Here is a 17,525-nt window from a genome sequence, read left to right on the forward strand (position 1 = left end):
ATTTTGCAGATAGTAGCTTAAAGTTCTATGGCTGAAAAATTTCCTGTATCCTGCAGGAAACTTAGTAACAAGTCTTATTAAGATTAGTAAAATTTATAAGAGTTGTTGTATAGTTTTTTTTCAGTTGTGTCCTACCCTTCATGATCCCATTTGGGGTTTTCTTAGCAGAGAGAGACACTGGAGTGGTTGGCCATTTCCTTCTTCAGCTTGTTTTAGAGATGAGAAAACTGAGGCAAAAAGGGTTAAGTGACATACCCAGGTTCACACAGCTAGTAGGTATCTGACGATAGAGTTTGAATGTAGGAAGATAAGTCTTCCTGATCCCAGGTTTAGCACTCTAGTCACTGCAATACCTTGCTGGCCACCAGAATGTGCTGTGAACTTGGGGAACAAAAGGATGCTGTTGAGACTGATGATTTTTTTTGGACTGGATGAAATATAAATAAATGTAAATGAGATTGTTGGGACTAGAAAACTTTATGAAACAAGATGATTTTTCAGAGGTACAAATGGGTAGATTTTATAAATTTGAAACTTACTTCAATGGGCTAAGTTTATTTCAAGTTGACAGTACTTCAAACTTTTCCATAGTCCCTAATTACATGTGATTGTTTAGAAAATGATAAAAGGGTATTTAAAGTGACATTATAACATGTTCCTCCTTCCCCAAAATTGAGCCTTAAGAGTAGGTAATTATGTATAGAGACATTCAATTCATTGCTATATCTCTACATGACACCTTTCCTGGTTTAGTAGGCCCCAGCAGAGTTTATTTTCCACTAGCATAGCCTTCAAATACTTAGGACTACCTTAAACCTTGATGATCCATCAAGTCAATGTTTTAGTGACTCTCAAATTAATATCACTTTAGGAAACTGAGCTAAGAAAAAACAATTAAAACTAAATAGAATGCTTTAATGATAGATTGTTCCCCAAAATTCAAAAATAAAATTTCACTGAGCCCTTTTTGTATATTTTTGCGAGTGTGAAAATTGTGTATAAAAATTTAAGAAATCTACAGATCTTGATAGTGTTTCAAAAACTGTCTATAAAGGAGTTTGAAGGTTATTTACTTTTTCTGAAAGTTCAGTCCCAGTTAAAATTCTAAAATAGAATCTTTAAAACTTAGTTTCAAACTACCTTAGTTAAGAAAAGTAAAAAGGGCAGCTAGGCCCTGGAGTCAGGAGGACCTTAGTCAAGTATTGATAGTTACAAGCTGGGTGATCTTGGACAAGTCATTTAACCCCGTTGCCCCCCCCAAAAAAAACCCCCAAAAACAAAAAAGAAGAGGCAGCTAGGTGGCTAGAGCATCACCTGTTCAAATCTGCCCTCAAACACTTGATACTTACTATCTTCATGACCTTGGGCAAGTCACTTAGTTCCAAAGTCTTGTAAAAACCAAAAAAATAAAGTATCAAACATAAAATTTACCCTAATGAGTTTTCTGAGGGCTCATAAATAATTTTCAAAAACAAGAAATCTTGCAACTAGAAAATCAACCACACAAAGTAACATCATGTGACAAGGATACAAATTTAGGGAGTTTAAATGTACAATTGGGAGAGACCATCTAATTCAACCTCATTTTTTTTAAGGTAAAAAGACTGAGATCTGGGAAACTTGCCCAATACCACACAGGTAATAACTGGTAGAACTGGAATTTGAACCCGAGTTCTTTACTTCCAAATCCTGTACTCTTTTTCTAGCTTCTGAGAAGTCTTTTAATCCCCAGTTTTTATATTAACTAGCTATATAACTTGTCTAAACCTCAATTTTCTCATGGGGGGAGGATGAGAAAGAGAGGAGGGGAAGAAAAAATATAAAGATGTGATCAATATTAAATTTTATTTGTATATTCAATTTACCTAGAAATAGACTGAAGATAGTTTTTGTCTGCAAGTTTGTAAGCATTGTTTTAAAAACTACAATGAAATTATTAACTTTTGTGAGATTTGTTTCTTTCAGGTTAATATCAGAAATACATGCTACTAAACAAAGTATGTATGATTTATCCTCTTTTGTATACTTGGGATTTTAGTCATTTGCTTTCCTGGAAACTAAAGACATACTTTTAATGCTAGGTAATATGAAGCACCAACTAACAACCTTGTTTTTCGTTCTTCATTTTTGATGATACATCGCAATATTGGAGTCAGGGTATGGTATGTTCAGCTATGGTCGATTAGCTCAACACAAGTTTTAAAGGCACTATCAGATTGGGCACAAATAGTTCATTAGAACATTTGGAATGGAAGTGGCCCTGTATTTGCACAACTCACATTTCCTTTGTGTTTCTACAAATCTACTTTACTCATAGAGGACAGCACCTTCAATGAGTGAACAACACAATGGCCAGTGCTTCCCATGTCTCACCCTGGAAACTGCCAGCATTTCCCATGTCTCATGATCAATACTAAAGTTCTTCAGCAATACCTTGAGAATGTCATTATGTGAGTGCTTACCTTTGTGTGAGTTCTATATAAAAAAGTCTTTTGAGTAAGCATATGTTTGGTATTCAAACTCCGTGGCTATCCCATTGGAGTTGGGCTGTCTGTAACAGTTTGAATGCTTGGCAGGTTCAGCTCTAGAAAGGATCTCATTGTCTTGCTAGGTAATCTTTAGAACCTTTCTGAGATGATTCAATTGGAAACTGATCAATTTTCTAACATGGCACTGATAGACTATCAGTCTATAGCATAGTGCAGTTAGCACTATGTCTCTGTGGGCCTTCAGATATGCAGTTTCATAATTCTTCTCTCCCACACATTCTTTTGGAGCTACACATATGACCAAGGTAAGTGAACCTGACCACAGCATTCATAATTCCTCCATTTACTGTGGCTGATGATTTCACGTATGGATGGTTGTAGTGCTGGCTGTGGAGAAATTCTCTTTTCCTGATGTTGATCATCAGGTCAAAATCAGCATGGATGGCAGCAATCATCCATATACTGTTGCATCTTGGCCTCAAAGGTTGTACATTTAAATAAACTGAATTCCTACTGGAAGGAAGGAACTAAGGGAAGTAGAGAGAGAAAGAGAAAAGAAAGCAAGAAAGAAGGAATGAGAGGAGGGAAGAGGAAACAAGCAACACTGTACAAAGTGCTTTACAAATACTACCTCATTTATCTTCACAACAACCCTGGAGCCAGGTGCTATCATTATCTCTCTCCCCATTTTATAATTGAGGAAATGAGGGAGAGTAGTGATTTGCCTCTGATCATGTATCTAGTAAGTGTCTGAGACTCAGGTCTTCCTGACTCCAGGTCTATCACTCTATGAAGCTGCACCTACTACCTGGGAGTCTAGTCTTTATACTGGTAACAAGCTATTTGCCAGAAATTTACTCAAACACAAAGGGACTAAATTAGCCAATCTAGATATATAGGAGAGGACCTAGAGTCATTCTGGGCTCCTTTATCAGGTTTTAAAATGCATTATGTCAAAATTGGGTAAGAAAATTTCCAAATAAAGATTTAAATTCTCAATTCATAAAGAATACTTAAAGATGCTCACATCCACACATCCACAAGAGATTGATTTATCCAAAAAGATTTCAATCAAGAATTTTACAAAAACTGTTGAGAATTAATAAGAGTGACTTATGCAACTAAAAACATAGCAAAGGAAAAATTAGAATTGTAAAGGGCCTCAAAAATTATCAAATTAAATTTCCTCACTTTTATAACTGAGGTAACTGGATTAGGGAGTTGAAATAATTTTGTGAAAGTCTTATGGCAAGTAGAAGAGTGAGAAATCAGTTTTAGGTCATGTGCCTCAAAATCTAGTGTTGCTTCTACTATGCTTTTGCATATAAGGTCCGATGCTCATTATCTTTTGGTAGGAAAACATTCTAAATTTCTCCCCCCCCCAATCCTAACAATAATAAGTAAGTCTAAATCACATCTAATTTGTTATTTTTCCCAATGGCATAGAGGAATTTTGAATATTAAGAATATTGTACTGATCTGCTACTCATTAAGCCATGTTACCTTGGGGAAGTTGCAACTTTTCAGAGTCTCCATTTTTTCTACTTATAAAATTGAGGACTGCTTTAAAAGAAGAGTATCAATAAAAATACTATTTAAACTATTTTATTCCTACTGTATAAGGTTATTGTGAACATCAAATTACATTAGCCAATTAGTAAACATTTATGTGTGTCTATTATGGGGATACTCCCCCCGCCAAAAAGACAGTTCTTGTTCTTTAAGAGTTTAAAACCTAATATGGGAAGATAACACAAAAAGGAGACTCAAGGGGGGGGAGAGACAGAAAGAGAGAGAGAGAGAGAGAGAGAGAGAGAGAGAGAGAGAGAGAGAGGGAGGGAGGAAGGGGAGGAAGGGACAGAGAGAAGGTGATGAAAAGGGGAAATTCAAAAGCTGTGTAAGTAGTGGGAAACAGGTAAAAAACTATCCCTTTCTGAAAAAGAGGTCCTGGAGCCCATGGCATTGTCCTCCAGTCAAAGGGTCCAGAGGGGCAAAGAGTCTGAATAACAGCCAGATTGAATCTTGTAGAATAATGAGATTCCCCAATGATTCCTTCCTGGGGAAGGAAGGAATGACATAAAGGATTACATAAAGTCCAAAAGCAGGGAGACTGCTGAATATACTCTAGGCATTATAAAGCATTCTTACTCTGTGGTAAGTGAGCCAGCTGTGAATCCATGTAACTATATATTAAAATCTATCTCACAACTTTTCACCTTATCAGAAAGAATACAATAAAACAGCAAGTCTTGCAAACTCTCCATCTCCCCTTAATGTAGCAACCTAGAAAACTTGTTGAAAAAAAAATAAGATTAGTTTAGAATTACTTATTTCTGATGAAACTCAGCAGACATTGTATTACGTTTCTTTTTTTCTAAATGTTTACTAACCATTCCTTTGAATAACATGCTCTAGAATTTTGCCAGGAATCTGATTTAATTTAATAAATACTTACTAAAAGCACTGACTACCATGGGTCATGAACTGTGAAAGGCACTGGAACTGAATCAAGTTAATTACCTTTATATAGATTCCATTCTCTTCTTTTTTTTTCCTAAAAATAAGAACATTTTGCCCTTCAGACCTGGAGTCACGAAGCCTGGGCAGATCACTTAACCTCTGTTTGCCTTAATTCATTGGAGAAGGAAATGGCAAATCACTTCAATATCTTTACTAAGAAAGTCCCATGAGATCAACAAGAGTTGGATACTACTGAAGAATAGTACTGCAATACTTTCCCTGTTTTTTTTTTTCAAATAAAAACTGTGGCTAGCTCAAGAACCACACCTGCCAGTTTTGTTCATTTAGATTTAGACACATCACAGTCAGATACAGGTTTAATGAACCATATTACTCACTTAATAGAAAAATGTCAAGTATTAAGACCTTGCCTAATCTCCTCTACCATAGATATTTCAAATGACATCCCAAGGAAATCTCTAACTTTAACTAACTCATTATCCTTTCTCCCAAACCCATGCCTCTTCCAAACTTCTCTATTGCTGTCAAGGTTACCCCCATCCTTCTAGTCACCCAAGTTTATAACCTCAGTATCATCATTCACTTCTTCTTTTTTTTTTTTGCAAGGCAAATGGGGTTAAATGGCTTGCCCAAGGCCGCACAGCTAGGTAATTATTAAGTGTCTGAGACCGGATTTGAACCCAGGTACTCCTGACTCCAGGGCCAGTGCTTTATCCACTATGCCACCTAGCTGCCCCCATCATTCACTTCTTACTCAAGCCACCTAACCAATGAATTGCCAAATCTTGTTATTTTTATCTTCACAGTATCTTTTGCATATGTCCCCTCCTTTATACACATACAAGCAACACCCTAGTTCAGGCTCCCACCTATAAAAGTCTCCTATTTGGTTTCCCTTTTCATTCTAATACATCTTCCACAGATGCCAAAAAGAAGTTCCTAAATTTGTAGGTCTAAATCTCCCTTTATTCAATAAACACTAGTGGCTTCTAAATGCCTTATTAATCAAACTCTAATTTGACATCCAAAGCTCTTGACCACCTATGCTCTCTAGATTTCCAGTCCTCTTATACTTTACTCCCTCCCATATTTTAACCATACTGGTCTACTTGCTAGTCTTTATATAAAGAAGACATTTTTGAAAGTCCCGGCTTTTAGTCTTTGTACTGGCTGTCCTCCATGTTTAGAATACCTCTGCCTCTTCAGGATTTAGCCTAAGTGACACCTTCATCAGGATGCCTTTCTTGGTTTTCCCAGTTATTGGTGATTCCTCTACAAACTACCTTTTTATTAATTTTGAATATATTCCTCACATATTTGTGACCCACATTTTTATTGCCACCCCAATTTGAAGGAAAATTTCTTGAGAGCCAGAAATGTTTCATTTTTTTTGTATCCTCAGCACCTACAAAATCCCATGGGAAACACACATAGCACATAATAAATATTTCCAAATGCATATTGATTAACTAGTTAAACAAAATGTTTTCAATCCTTTTGAGGTACCTGAATCTTTTCTTTTTTCCCCTAATATAATATAAAGATCAGAACATAGAAACTCTAAGTACAATTACAAAGTGTTAGTGTAGCTCCATTACAATTTCTTCAGACATTGCTGAATATGTATAGGCCATGGTTCTATTTAATTATTAAACTTTATGAATGTTATGTGCTTTATGCTGACATAGTATTAATTAAAGATTTCCAGGTTTTCCAACTGTCTCCCAAAACATCCCTTTCTATTTTTGTTACCTCTGTTAGGAAGTTTTGGTTTGCCTCAAGCCTGAATTTGCCTCTTTGCAACTCCCATTCTAAGTTAGTTGTGATTCTTCCCTCTGGGCCAAGTAGAATAACTATTTTTACTTCTATTTGACAGTCCCTTTAAGTATTTGGAAATTGATGTCTTATTCCCTTTCCCCAAGTTCTCTCCTTTTCAGACTAAAGATCCTAACAATTATTCAAATACAAATATGGTAAGTCAGTATCATTTTTTAAAGTACAAGAAGTATGATCAATTCATAATTCACAGTTTGGTCCTTTTTAGTTTGTCTAACTATTTAGAACAATGAGACAGTCACTATTATATTCTCATCTTTCCTGTGAAGATTTTTATTAAAGAGGACATTTATTCTTCTATGGTTTGGTTTTTTTTTTGGGGGGGAGATATTAAAAAAATAAAAATTAATTATGAGACAAAATAAATAGAAGACAAAGGAAGTATTTGGGGATGGAGGCTTTCCCATTACCTTACATCTTCCGTCAAAGATGAATCTTCCAAGAGGGTTTATTATACCATGTGTTCATTTCCACTCCTATTTTCTATCACTTTCCATAACAAATTATTTTCCAATCAAATGAAATGTCTAGCTGTTCCCTAAATTCAATGCTCCATCTCCTGCACTGTGGTACAAAAATGTAGAGGTACCATATAAAAATGCAGTGGTGTCCATGGCACCACTTCTCCAAGAAACCTTTGATTTTTCTTAAGCTACTAATGAGCCTTCTTTCCTCAAATTGCTTTTTTAATTATGCTACTTTATGTACATTATGCCTCCTCTTTAGGAATTTCTTTAGGAGGTGATCAGTGGATTCTTTCAAATTTTACTTTGTCCTCTAAGATCTATGAACAGTTTTTCCTTTAATATTTCTTGAAATATGATGTTCATATTTTTCAAACATGGTTTTCAGGCAGTCCCATAATTCTTAAATTATGTCTCCTTGATCTATTTTTCAGGCTGGTTGTTTTTCTTATGAAATATTTCATATTTTCTTCTATAAAATTTCAGTCTTTGAGTTTATTTTTATTTTTTTTCCTTGATGTCTCTTGGAGTCATTGGCTTCCACCTGAACAATTCTAAGCTGGTTTTTTTTTTTTGCAAGGCAATGGGATTAAGTAATTTGCCCAAAGTCACAAAGCTAGGTAATTATTAATTGTCTAAGACCAGATTTGAACTGAGGTCATCTTGACTCCAGGGCTGGTGTTCTATCCACTGTACCATCCAGTTGCCCAACAATTCTAATTTTGAAGGAGCTCTTTTCTTTTTTTCTTTTTTTAGGTTTTTGCAAGGCAAATGGGGTTAAGTGGCTTGCCCAAGGCCACACAGCTAGGTAATTATTAAGTGTCTGAGACTGGATTTGAACCCAGGTACTCCTGACTCCAAGGCCGGTGCTTTATCCACTACGCCACCTAGCCGCCCCAGGAGCTCTTTTCTTCAGTGAAATTTTTATCTCTTTTACTATTTGGTCAATTTTGAGTTTTTAGCAGTTATTTTCTTCAGTATTTTTGGTGTCTCTTTTAGCAAGCCTCTTTTCATAAGTTTCTTATATAGCTCTCATTTCTTTTCCCAAATTTTTGTTTTCTCTTACTTTGATTTTCCCCCCTAAATCTTTTTTTGTTCTAGTAATTCTTGTTGGACTTGGAACCAATTTGTTTTCTCACAACCCACAACCACTCCTCTCTGCCCTAGAACTGGATAAAGGGTGAAAGAGCTGCTGAATATCACCTGATTCGACACCCAGGGTTAACACAGGGGCCCTGGGAATCTCTTTCTGATTAGGTATCCAGTTTCCTTATCATCCTTGGGTGCCAGGCACCACTGCTGGTACCCCTGCCTCCAATATACATTGCCAGAAAATGCTCAAATATCAGAGCAAATAAAAACTAACTGGAAGTGGCTAATGTTATTAATTAATTATCATCTTTGAATGCTAGGGAACCTGACACTTTGCTGACAGATATTAAAGAATTTCTTCAAGTCATAAAAAACAATTATCAGCTCATTAACTTTTTAAAAGGTGAATCAAAACATCTTTCATGGAAATTTTAAGCTGGTTATTAGAAAATCCTGATCACCAAGTACAGTTCCCTTTGAGTTTAGAGGAATGAATGAAGAAGTGGCAGTTTCAACAAGTGGAAGCAATATACAAAAATAGAAGGATATTTATTAAATACCTGAGTCAAAGTGTTGAGATGTCTGTTTTAAAGTCAGAGGTGATTTCTGACTTCTTTGACCTTCTTGAGAGCAACAACAGTCTTATTTTTTTCTTTGTATCCCTACCACTTAGCACAGTATCTACCACACAATAGGTCTACAACAAATGTTTTATTAAATTCATATTAATTTCTATTTATATGGAAACTTGTTACATTGTTAACTATACACTTATTCTAACTTCATAAGTGTCAAGGAGATATGAAGTAATGAACTGAGGTGTTTACTAGGACAGCTTCTTAAAATCATAAAAGTATAGAATGTAAATTGAATAAGAAAAATTCCAAGCAAAATTTATCAGCATTCGGCAAATTATTTTGACTCCCTTCACAATTCCTGAAGGCCCTCATCAGGTTTGCAACAATGTTCCTCAAACCATAGTGTCCAGGACTGAACAGGCTACATTTTGGTGATTCAGAACACAGTGGCACAGTTATGTCTTATTCTGGATACTTCTATTAATGGAACCTTAGATTACATTAGCTTTTCGGGGAAACCCTGCTAAACTTCTAACTCAGTGTGTCTTTAGTTACCTGTAATGCCAGAATCCAAATTTCCCTTATCCTGTATCCCTTCTTCTTCTTCTTTTTTTTTTGCAAGGCTATGGGGTTAAGTGGCTTGCCCAAGGTAATTAGTAAGTGTCTGAGGCAGGATTTGAACTCAGGTACTCCTGACTCCAGGGCCAGTGTTCTAATCACTGTACCACCTAGCTGCCCCTAACCTGTATTTCTAAATTGAAGTATTTTTAGCTCAAAATAAATACCTGTTAAATTTCACCTTATTAGATTCAACCTATTGTTCTAACCTATCAAAAGCATTTGGATGTTGATTTTATTATCTCATTTGTTAACTGTCAAACCTAGCTCTGGGTAATCTACAAATCTGAAGAGAATACCTTTAAGGTCTTTTACCCAAGACATTTTTTGAATATATTTATTTCATGTTTTTATTCTAAGTCCTCAAAGATATCTTGACTTTGCTAAAAGTTTCGGTGAAATTTAGAAAATATTGCCTGTTTATGGCATTACAAAAATATAAACAAGGTTTGTTAAGCATGAATTATTCTCAGTGAACTCATACTAGTTTCTAGTTACCATTGAATGTTTAAGGGCCAAGAAATTAACTCATTAAACAATCCATTTTAAAATCTGGCCAAGAATTATGATAAAGGTCACTGGTTTTTTAGTTTTCAGAATCTACCTTTTTTCTTTTTCTTTTTTTAAACAAATTGAGATCCTATTCTACAAAATAACTTAAAGGTCTCCAAATACAACTTGTTAATCCTATCTGCAAATTCTTTCCCCTCTTATGTAATTCACCTAGGCCAGAAAACCTAGAATCCTTAAATATGATAATTCACCTATCCTGGTAAGCTGGTGGGCAGCTAGGTGGTTCAGTGAATAGAGTGCTGGTTTTGGAGTCAAGCAGATGGGAATTCAAATCCAGATTCATGCATTTGACGCTTAAAAACTCTATGACCTTAGTCAAGTCACTTAATCCCGACTGCCTCTCATCTGGCCGTTGGATACAGATGGCTCTGGAGGAGAAAGTGTCTGGTGACTAAGCACAGCACTCCCTCACTCAAATCCTATTTATGTGCTTGTCATGGCATCATCTCCCCTGATTTCCTCTTCAAGAATGAAGGATAAATATCACCTATCCTGATCTTCAAATTCAAGGTTTATTTTTTTATTAAATTGATCAATATACTTTGTTTTGATCAAATATTTCCCAACAAACATTCTAACTACCTTCCCAACAAACTCAAAGAACATTCTCTAAAAGTTAGTTTATTGCTAGCAGAAAGGAGAACTGTATCTTTTAACCTTTATAGCTTGGTAACATTACCATACACAGCCAATCAATTCTCTCTCAAGCATGTTTATTTTATCCCTTCTGACTTTGATATCTTGATAGAAAAGAACAGAAACAAAATAATTTTTCAATAATTCTGCTCTTGGCATCTTTTCTGTTTACAGTGATTGCAATCCTTTAGGCCACAGTCTATTTAAGGGTTCATAGAATTACTGCAATGGATTCATAAATACATATTTTTATTCTACTATCAATAGATACTAAATTTTATATTAAAAAAGGGTCCTCCCCATGACAAAAAATGCTATTCACACCCAGAGAAAAACTCAAAAGTGCAAACTTAAGCATAAATTTTTATGGGGTTTTGCGCATTTTCTTTTGTAATATGGATAACTAATATGGCAATGTTTTGTATGACTTCACATATATAATGTATATCATATTGCCTACCTTCTTAAGGGATGGGGAGGTACAGGATAGAGAGAATTTGGAACTCAAAAGTCTAAGAAATGAATGTTAAAAATTTTTACATGTAATTGGAAAATAAATAAAAAATGTATCTTTTTCAAAAACGGTCCTTATATGTAAAAAAATTGGGCACTATATAATTTTTTTTCTAATCATCAGGCTTACAACAGCTTTTCTCCTTTATTCTGGTCTTGACATTTTTGTAAAAAGTCCATTATATAATCTATAACACTTTTCACAAGACAGTTCATTTTGAGTTTTAGTTTTCTTGATATTATTTTTATATATCTGTGGTTACCAAAGGGGCAGCTAGGTGGTGCAGTGGATAGAGCACTGGCCCTGGAGTCAGGAGTACCTGAGTTCAAATCCATCCTCAGATACTTAATAATTACCTAGCTGAGTGGCCTTGGGCAAGCCACTTAATCCCATTGCCTTGCAAAAACCTAAAAAAAAAAAATTGGAGCCCATAGAGCTACCTCTGTTTTTCCAAATGGCATTTGCATGTGATTGATCAGATTTTTGTTTTTTTTTAAGAACCTCTTAGCCCTTAAGTTACCTTTCCTTTTCGGTTTTTGGAGGGAATTTTGGCCAAAATGACTGTTTAAAGGAAGGAAGACAGTCCAACTCTCACATCTTTCTCCATCAGAAATCTAAAAATAGGACCAATGGTCAAGAAATCCAATGACTTCTTCTAATCCCAAACTGTACAAAAAGCCAAGATGTCAAAAGAAAACACTATCATGCAGAAAAATCAGCTGCCCTTCATAGTCAAAAAAATTAGAAGTCTCCCATGACCATGACCAAAGACACTTATAGCCCGCAAAGTTCCATATTCTGAGACAGCAGGAACAGAAATTCCCCTAAGAAAGCCCCAGGATGAGACCTTGGAAGCCAACAAAAGTGGCAGTAATCAGTCAGGTGCAGCATTATTCATACCTAAGGTGAAAGGGGTCTAAAGTTCCTTGTACTTAAATCTTGAGATTAGAGTAATGCCTGTGATTCCTCAAATAAATCACTATTTCCCAACACCAGGCATTTTCACTGGCTCTCTTCCAAGCCTGGAATTCTCTTCTTATCATATCTACATCCTGGCTTGTTTCAAGTCCCAGGTAACATACCATCTTCTGCAAGAAGTTATTCCCAATTATGTCCACTTTAGCTTGCACAGATCTTATTTGGACACAATTTTTTAAATGTTGTCTCCCCTATTAGACACATTATCTACTACAGAGTGGAAACTGATTTTCCTTCTTCCCTCCCTCCATTTCTTCCTTCCTTCTTTTCTTTGTATCTATAGCACTCAACACAGTACCTGGCTCACAGTAGGCATTTAATAAATGCTGATGTCTTGACACAAGATTCAGAGCTTAGAACCTCAAAGATCCAAACAGGGCTATCCATGGTAATAGAAATCAAGAGAGAAACCTAGGTGACCCAGATCAAAATTAAACAGGATTGACTAAGCTACCCAAAAGTAGAGCAGGAGGTGGATGGAATCTGGACAAAGTCCCAGTTTAGGAATTAAGCTTAGAGGGAAGTAAATGCAAGAAGATACATAATTTTAACAGATTCAGAGATACCCAGAAAAACAATTTATAATAACTCCATAACAACCTCAAGAACAAAAAGGTCACTGAAATAATTTTTAAATGGGGGGGGGGAGAAGCACAGATTTGTAGAGTTTTTTTTGTTTCTTTTAAAAATAGGCTGAATTTAATATGTAGATTTTAAAAGGCATTAACTAATAGATGCAATACTTTCTTTGTGTTCTACTTTGCATATGGAAAGGCTTCTTTGGGGGATGTTTGTTAAGTTCATAATTTAAAAAATGGCCGACATAATGGGAATCATATGGGAGAACACCTTCAAGAGTCACACATGATAGGCAGGCATAGATAGTTTACAATATGGATCTTCTGAAGAAACTTTAAAAGTGAAGACACAAAACCATTTGATTAAAAAATGGTGAATATGAGGAATTCAGAGAAAAATGAAAAGATTTGCATGACCTGATGCAGAATGAATGAATAAGGAGAACCAAGAGAGTATATAAAACTATAACAGTTAGACTAAAAGACTGGTAAAAGTAAACCAAGGATATCTAGGTGGCCCAATGCATAAGAAAGAATGACAGTCCTGGAGTCAGGCTCCAGTTCAAATCCAGCCTTAGACCTTTACCAACTGTGTGAGCCTGGACACATCACTTAACCCTGCTTGCCTCAGTTTCTTCATCTGTAATAAACTGGAGAAGAAAATAGCACCCACATGAATATTTTTTGCCAAGAAAATTCCAAATAGGATCATGAAGAAATGGATATGACTGAAATGACTGAACATCAACAAAAGTAAACCAAACAGGGGCAGTTAGGTGGTACAATGGATAGAGCCCTTGCCCTGGAGTCAGGAGGACCTGAGTTCAAATTTGGCCAAAGACACTTACCTAGCTGTGTGACCTTGGGCAAGGCACTTAACCCCACTGCCTTACAAAAATAAAGCAAAAAAAAAAAAAAGTAAACCAAACTTTGTATAACTGAAAAATCAACAATAGCCCAGAAAATAAACCAATAATTGAAAAATAGCTCCCAAGTCACAGCAGAGAGGTAGGGGACTACCAGGACAGAATGCTGTATATATGTGCATGTGTGTGTGTGTGTGTGTATATATACTGTCAGATTTGATCACTATATCAGGTGTTCTGGACCACAGAACTCTGCATCACATTCATATACCACAATTTAGCCAGGCATTACCATATAGGTATCTCTTGGTTTGTAATTCTTTGATTTTTATACTTTATTCTCTCTTTGGGGATTAACCAAAGTTGTTTTTGTTATGACATCCCCTCTTCAGTATTGACCTCCTTCTTAACCACTCCATTTCACCTTATCCTTGCCTATTTTGGGGTTGTTTTTGATATTTCTTCACCAAATTCTTTGTATGTAAATTTGTACATGTCCATGTATTTGTCTGACTTGGATGATTTTTAATTAATCTAACTAAACAGAAGCTACTGTTAATCCATTTTTTGTTCATAAAGAGGAGGTGTATTCCCTAAAAATGAATAATATAATAATAATAACCATTTATACATTTATATTAAAATAAATGTATTAAAAATGATAAAATATCATTCATATGTAAAATGGGGGCAATCATAGAGCACCTAATTCCTTGGGTTGTTGTGAGGATTAAATGAGATAAAATCTGTAAAGTGTTCATAAAACCAAGCAGACAGCAGGGACTATATAATGCTAGTTTATGATGATGATGATATTTTTTTTGTTGCTTTATCCAATCAGCTTCTAAGTCTAGCTGTTTCTACCTCCATAACCTCCATTTAATGACAAAACAACTTCCCTAGGTGAAGTCCTAATCACACTTTACTTGCAATGGGCTTTCTTTGGCCTCAGTACCCCACACCCCATTGACTCTCCATCTGTCAAACTGATTTTCATAAAGTACAAACTAGACCTTATCACTTCCCTATTCATTAAACTCCTAAAGATCCCTATTGTCTTTAGGATCAAATAAGTTCCTTTCCCTTATTCTTAAAGATACCTTTTTCCACCTTCATGACAGATTATTCCCCTTGGTTTAGTCAAATAAGTCTTACTGTCTTTCCCACAAGATACTCCATTTTACATCTCCACACTTTCCAACTGGTTTTCCCTATACCTGAAATGTGATCTTTTATATGAAATCTTTCTTGGTTCCTCTCTGCTAGTATTCTATCCACACCAAATTTACCTGGTATTTACTATGTATATATTTATGTACATATTGCATCCTTCAAGTTCAGAATGGAAGGTTCTGAAAGGCTGGGATTTTTGTCTTTGTATCTCCAAGAATGCTTGGCAAATAGAAGGTACTTAAGGAAACTCAAATTGACTGATTTTGGTGAAAAGCTAGAAGCAATATTATTCACAAGTTTTACCTCAGAATGGCCAGAGTACACATAACCAAACTTCTACAACACTCCCTTGAAAAAAGACCAAAATATTTTAAACATATATTGAAATACACAAATCTGTTGTTGTTCAGTGGTATGACCCTGTGGTCCATACTGTCCATGGGGTTTTCTGAGAAAAGATACAAAACGGTTTGCCATTTCCTTCTCCATTGGATTGAGGTAAAGAGAGGTTAAGTGACTTGCCCAGGGTCACACAATTAGTAAATGTCTCTGATCACATTTGAATTCAGGTCTTTCTGACTGCAGGTCTAGCACTCTCTTCACTGAGTCATGGAGATGCCTCTTGGTATAAACATTAGTTTACATAGCTTTCTTTTACTCAACTACAACAAACCTTGCTAACGAAAATATTTAGTGAATTGGCTGTTTTGAGCCCCAGTACCTTCTGGATAAATCTGAAATAAATCTGAATAACTCTGAAAACTCTTTCTAAAAAATACCTCAGTAAGTAATAAGAATGAATACATCTGAAGTTTTCCTTTATGATTTATGATCTTGCAGCACCATCAAATCTCACTATGAGATGATATATAGTAAGACAGAAGAACAAAATGTGTACCAACTTTGGAATATTCCCTAGAAGGTTTTTGTTTTTACTAAATTTCTGATGATTAATCCTTTCTTTCTCCTAAAAACTCCTTGCTGCAAAAAAATTCTGATTATCTGAAGTTTTTTTTTTTAAGATTTTACTATACTTTGCAAGTACCTTTAGGTAAATACCCTAAGTATATAAGGAAATTCTAAGGGAAAAACTTTTTTAAAAAGGGATATATGGCAGAGAGAGAGATAGAGAAAGAGTGAACTGAGATTGTGTTCTGGGATTTCCCTTTACTTAATCTTAGGGTTTTTTTCCTTTTTTTTTTAGGTTTTTGCAAGGCTTGCCCAAGGGCACACAGCTAGGTAATTATTAAGTGTCCTAGGCCGGATTTGAGTTCAGGTCCTCCTGATTCCAAGGGCCGGTGCCCTATCCCACTACTTAATCTTACACAATTGTCTAGGGTACTGAGAAGTTGCCGGGTCCAGGATATCAGTTCTTCCATCGATGCAAATCTGCAACTGCTCCCCAATTTACAGAGTGGTCTGGAGATACCCTTAGCAGGTGAAGGGACTTGCCCGGACTCTCTTAGTCTACATGCTTCAAAGAAGAGGGTGGAACTCCACCACACATCCATGCATATCCCACGTCAATTGAGGGAAGTCAAGTGACAGGGAGATAGATCGGCCTCTACAGTTAAGTTCATTCAGGGTGTTTCCTTTAGCAAAAACAGGAACGCACTGCCTGACAAGAGAGCTGATAATGCAAAACGGAGGGGAAGGGCCCCCAGAGTGATCTCTAATGCAAAACAGCAGGTGAGGCTGTGGTTCAGGGACTTGTAGTCTCTTCTGGCTCTGCAGTTCACGGATGCGGGGCCACGGCGGAAAGTCCCCCCGCCTCCCTTGGGGACCCCCTCTTCCCGGGGAGAACTCCCGCAACCCGCTAGGGATCTGCAGAAAGCCTGCTCGGGCCCGGAGCTCCGGGTCACCACACCCCCTCATCGGAGCGGGGGTGACAGGAGAGGGGCGCGGGCCGGGGCCCGCGCGCGCGCGCACGCCTCCCCCGGGATCGGGCCTGTCCCCGGAGCACCGGGGGGAAGGGGTGGGCCGCCGGGGTCCCCGGGGCCCGAGACCCCGAGAAAAGGGGCTTGACAGGTGGAGTCGGCGGGGGCTGCCGCGGGGTGGGGGAGGCCGGGAAGGGGGTGAGGGGGAACAGAGGAGGAGAGCGAGAGCGCGCGCGCGGGCCTGCGGGCGGGCCTCACCTCCAGCGTGGAGACAGTGCTGGTGAACAGGTCCTCGCCATCCTCCAGCTCCTCGAAGTCCGCCTGCTTCCCGTCCCCCAGCGGAGGAGGCTCTCTCTCGGCCGCCATCTTCCTCCATCCAACTGCGCGAGCTCAGCCTCGCAGCCCGTCACGTGAGCGCACCTCGCCCGCACTCCGGCGACCGGGCCCCCCGCCCCAGCCTCGTGACCGCGCTCCCCTCCGCTTCTCGCCGCGCCTTCCCGGGCCTGCGCCTGCGCGCTGCAGCGCCGCCGCTCCTCCCCTCTCGGCCCCGCCCCCTCCCCTTCCCGTCGCCGCCGCCGCCGCCTGCGGGGAATTGGTGGGACTTTGGCTCTGGAGGGAGTGGCGGCGAGTGGGCTTCTGCAGGTTCCCCAAAATCCAGGCTTCTGTTTTCCGACTGTATTAATATTTTATTTATTTGTGTTTTGGAATGGAACCTTGAAAGAAATGAAGAAACCTCAGAGTTGGGGGGGGCTGCGCTGCACAAGCCAGTGTA

At 37.6% G+C, this 17,525-nt stretch overlaps 1 protein-coding gene across 1 annotated transcript in view; it reads right to left on the minus strand.

Annotated features, from left to right (window-relative positions):
• SNX2 (sorting nexin 2) overlaps window positions 1-17,165 on the minus strand; it is a 59,758-nt gene extending 42,593 nt beyond the window's left edge. The window contains exon 1 of the mRNA XM_074204729.1: window positions 17,012-17,165. Within this exon, the coding sequence (XP_074060830.1) occupies window positions 17,012-17,119 (108 nt within the window). The 5' untranslated portion in view covers window positions 17,120-17,165. The remainder of the gene's footprint in view (window positions 1-17,011) is intronic.
• Window positions 17,166-17,525: the final 360 nt, after the last annotated feature.

This window comes from Macrotis lagotis, chromosome X, assembly GCF_037893015.1.
Source record: "Macrotis lagotis isolate mMagLag1 chromosome X, bilby.v1.9.chrom.fasta, whole genome shotgun sequence".
In the NCBI taxonomy this organism is placed as follows: domain Eukaryota; kingdom Metazoa; phylum Chordata; class Mammalia; order Peramelemorphia; family Peramelidae; genus Macrotis; species Macrotis lagotis.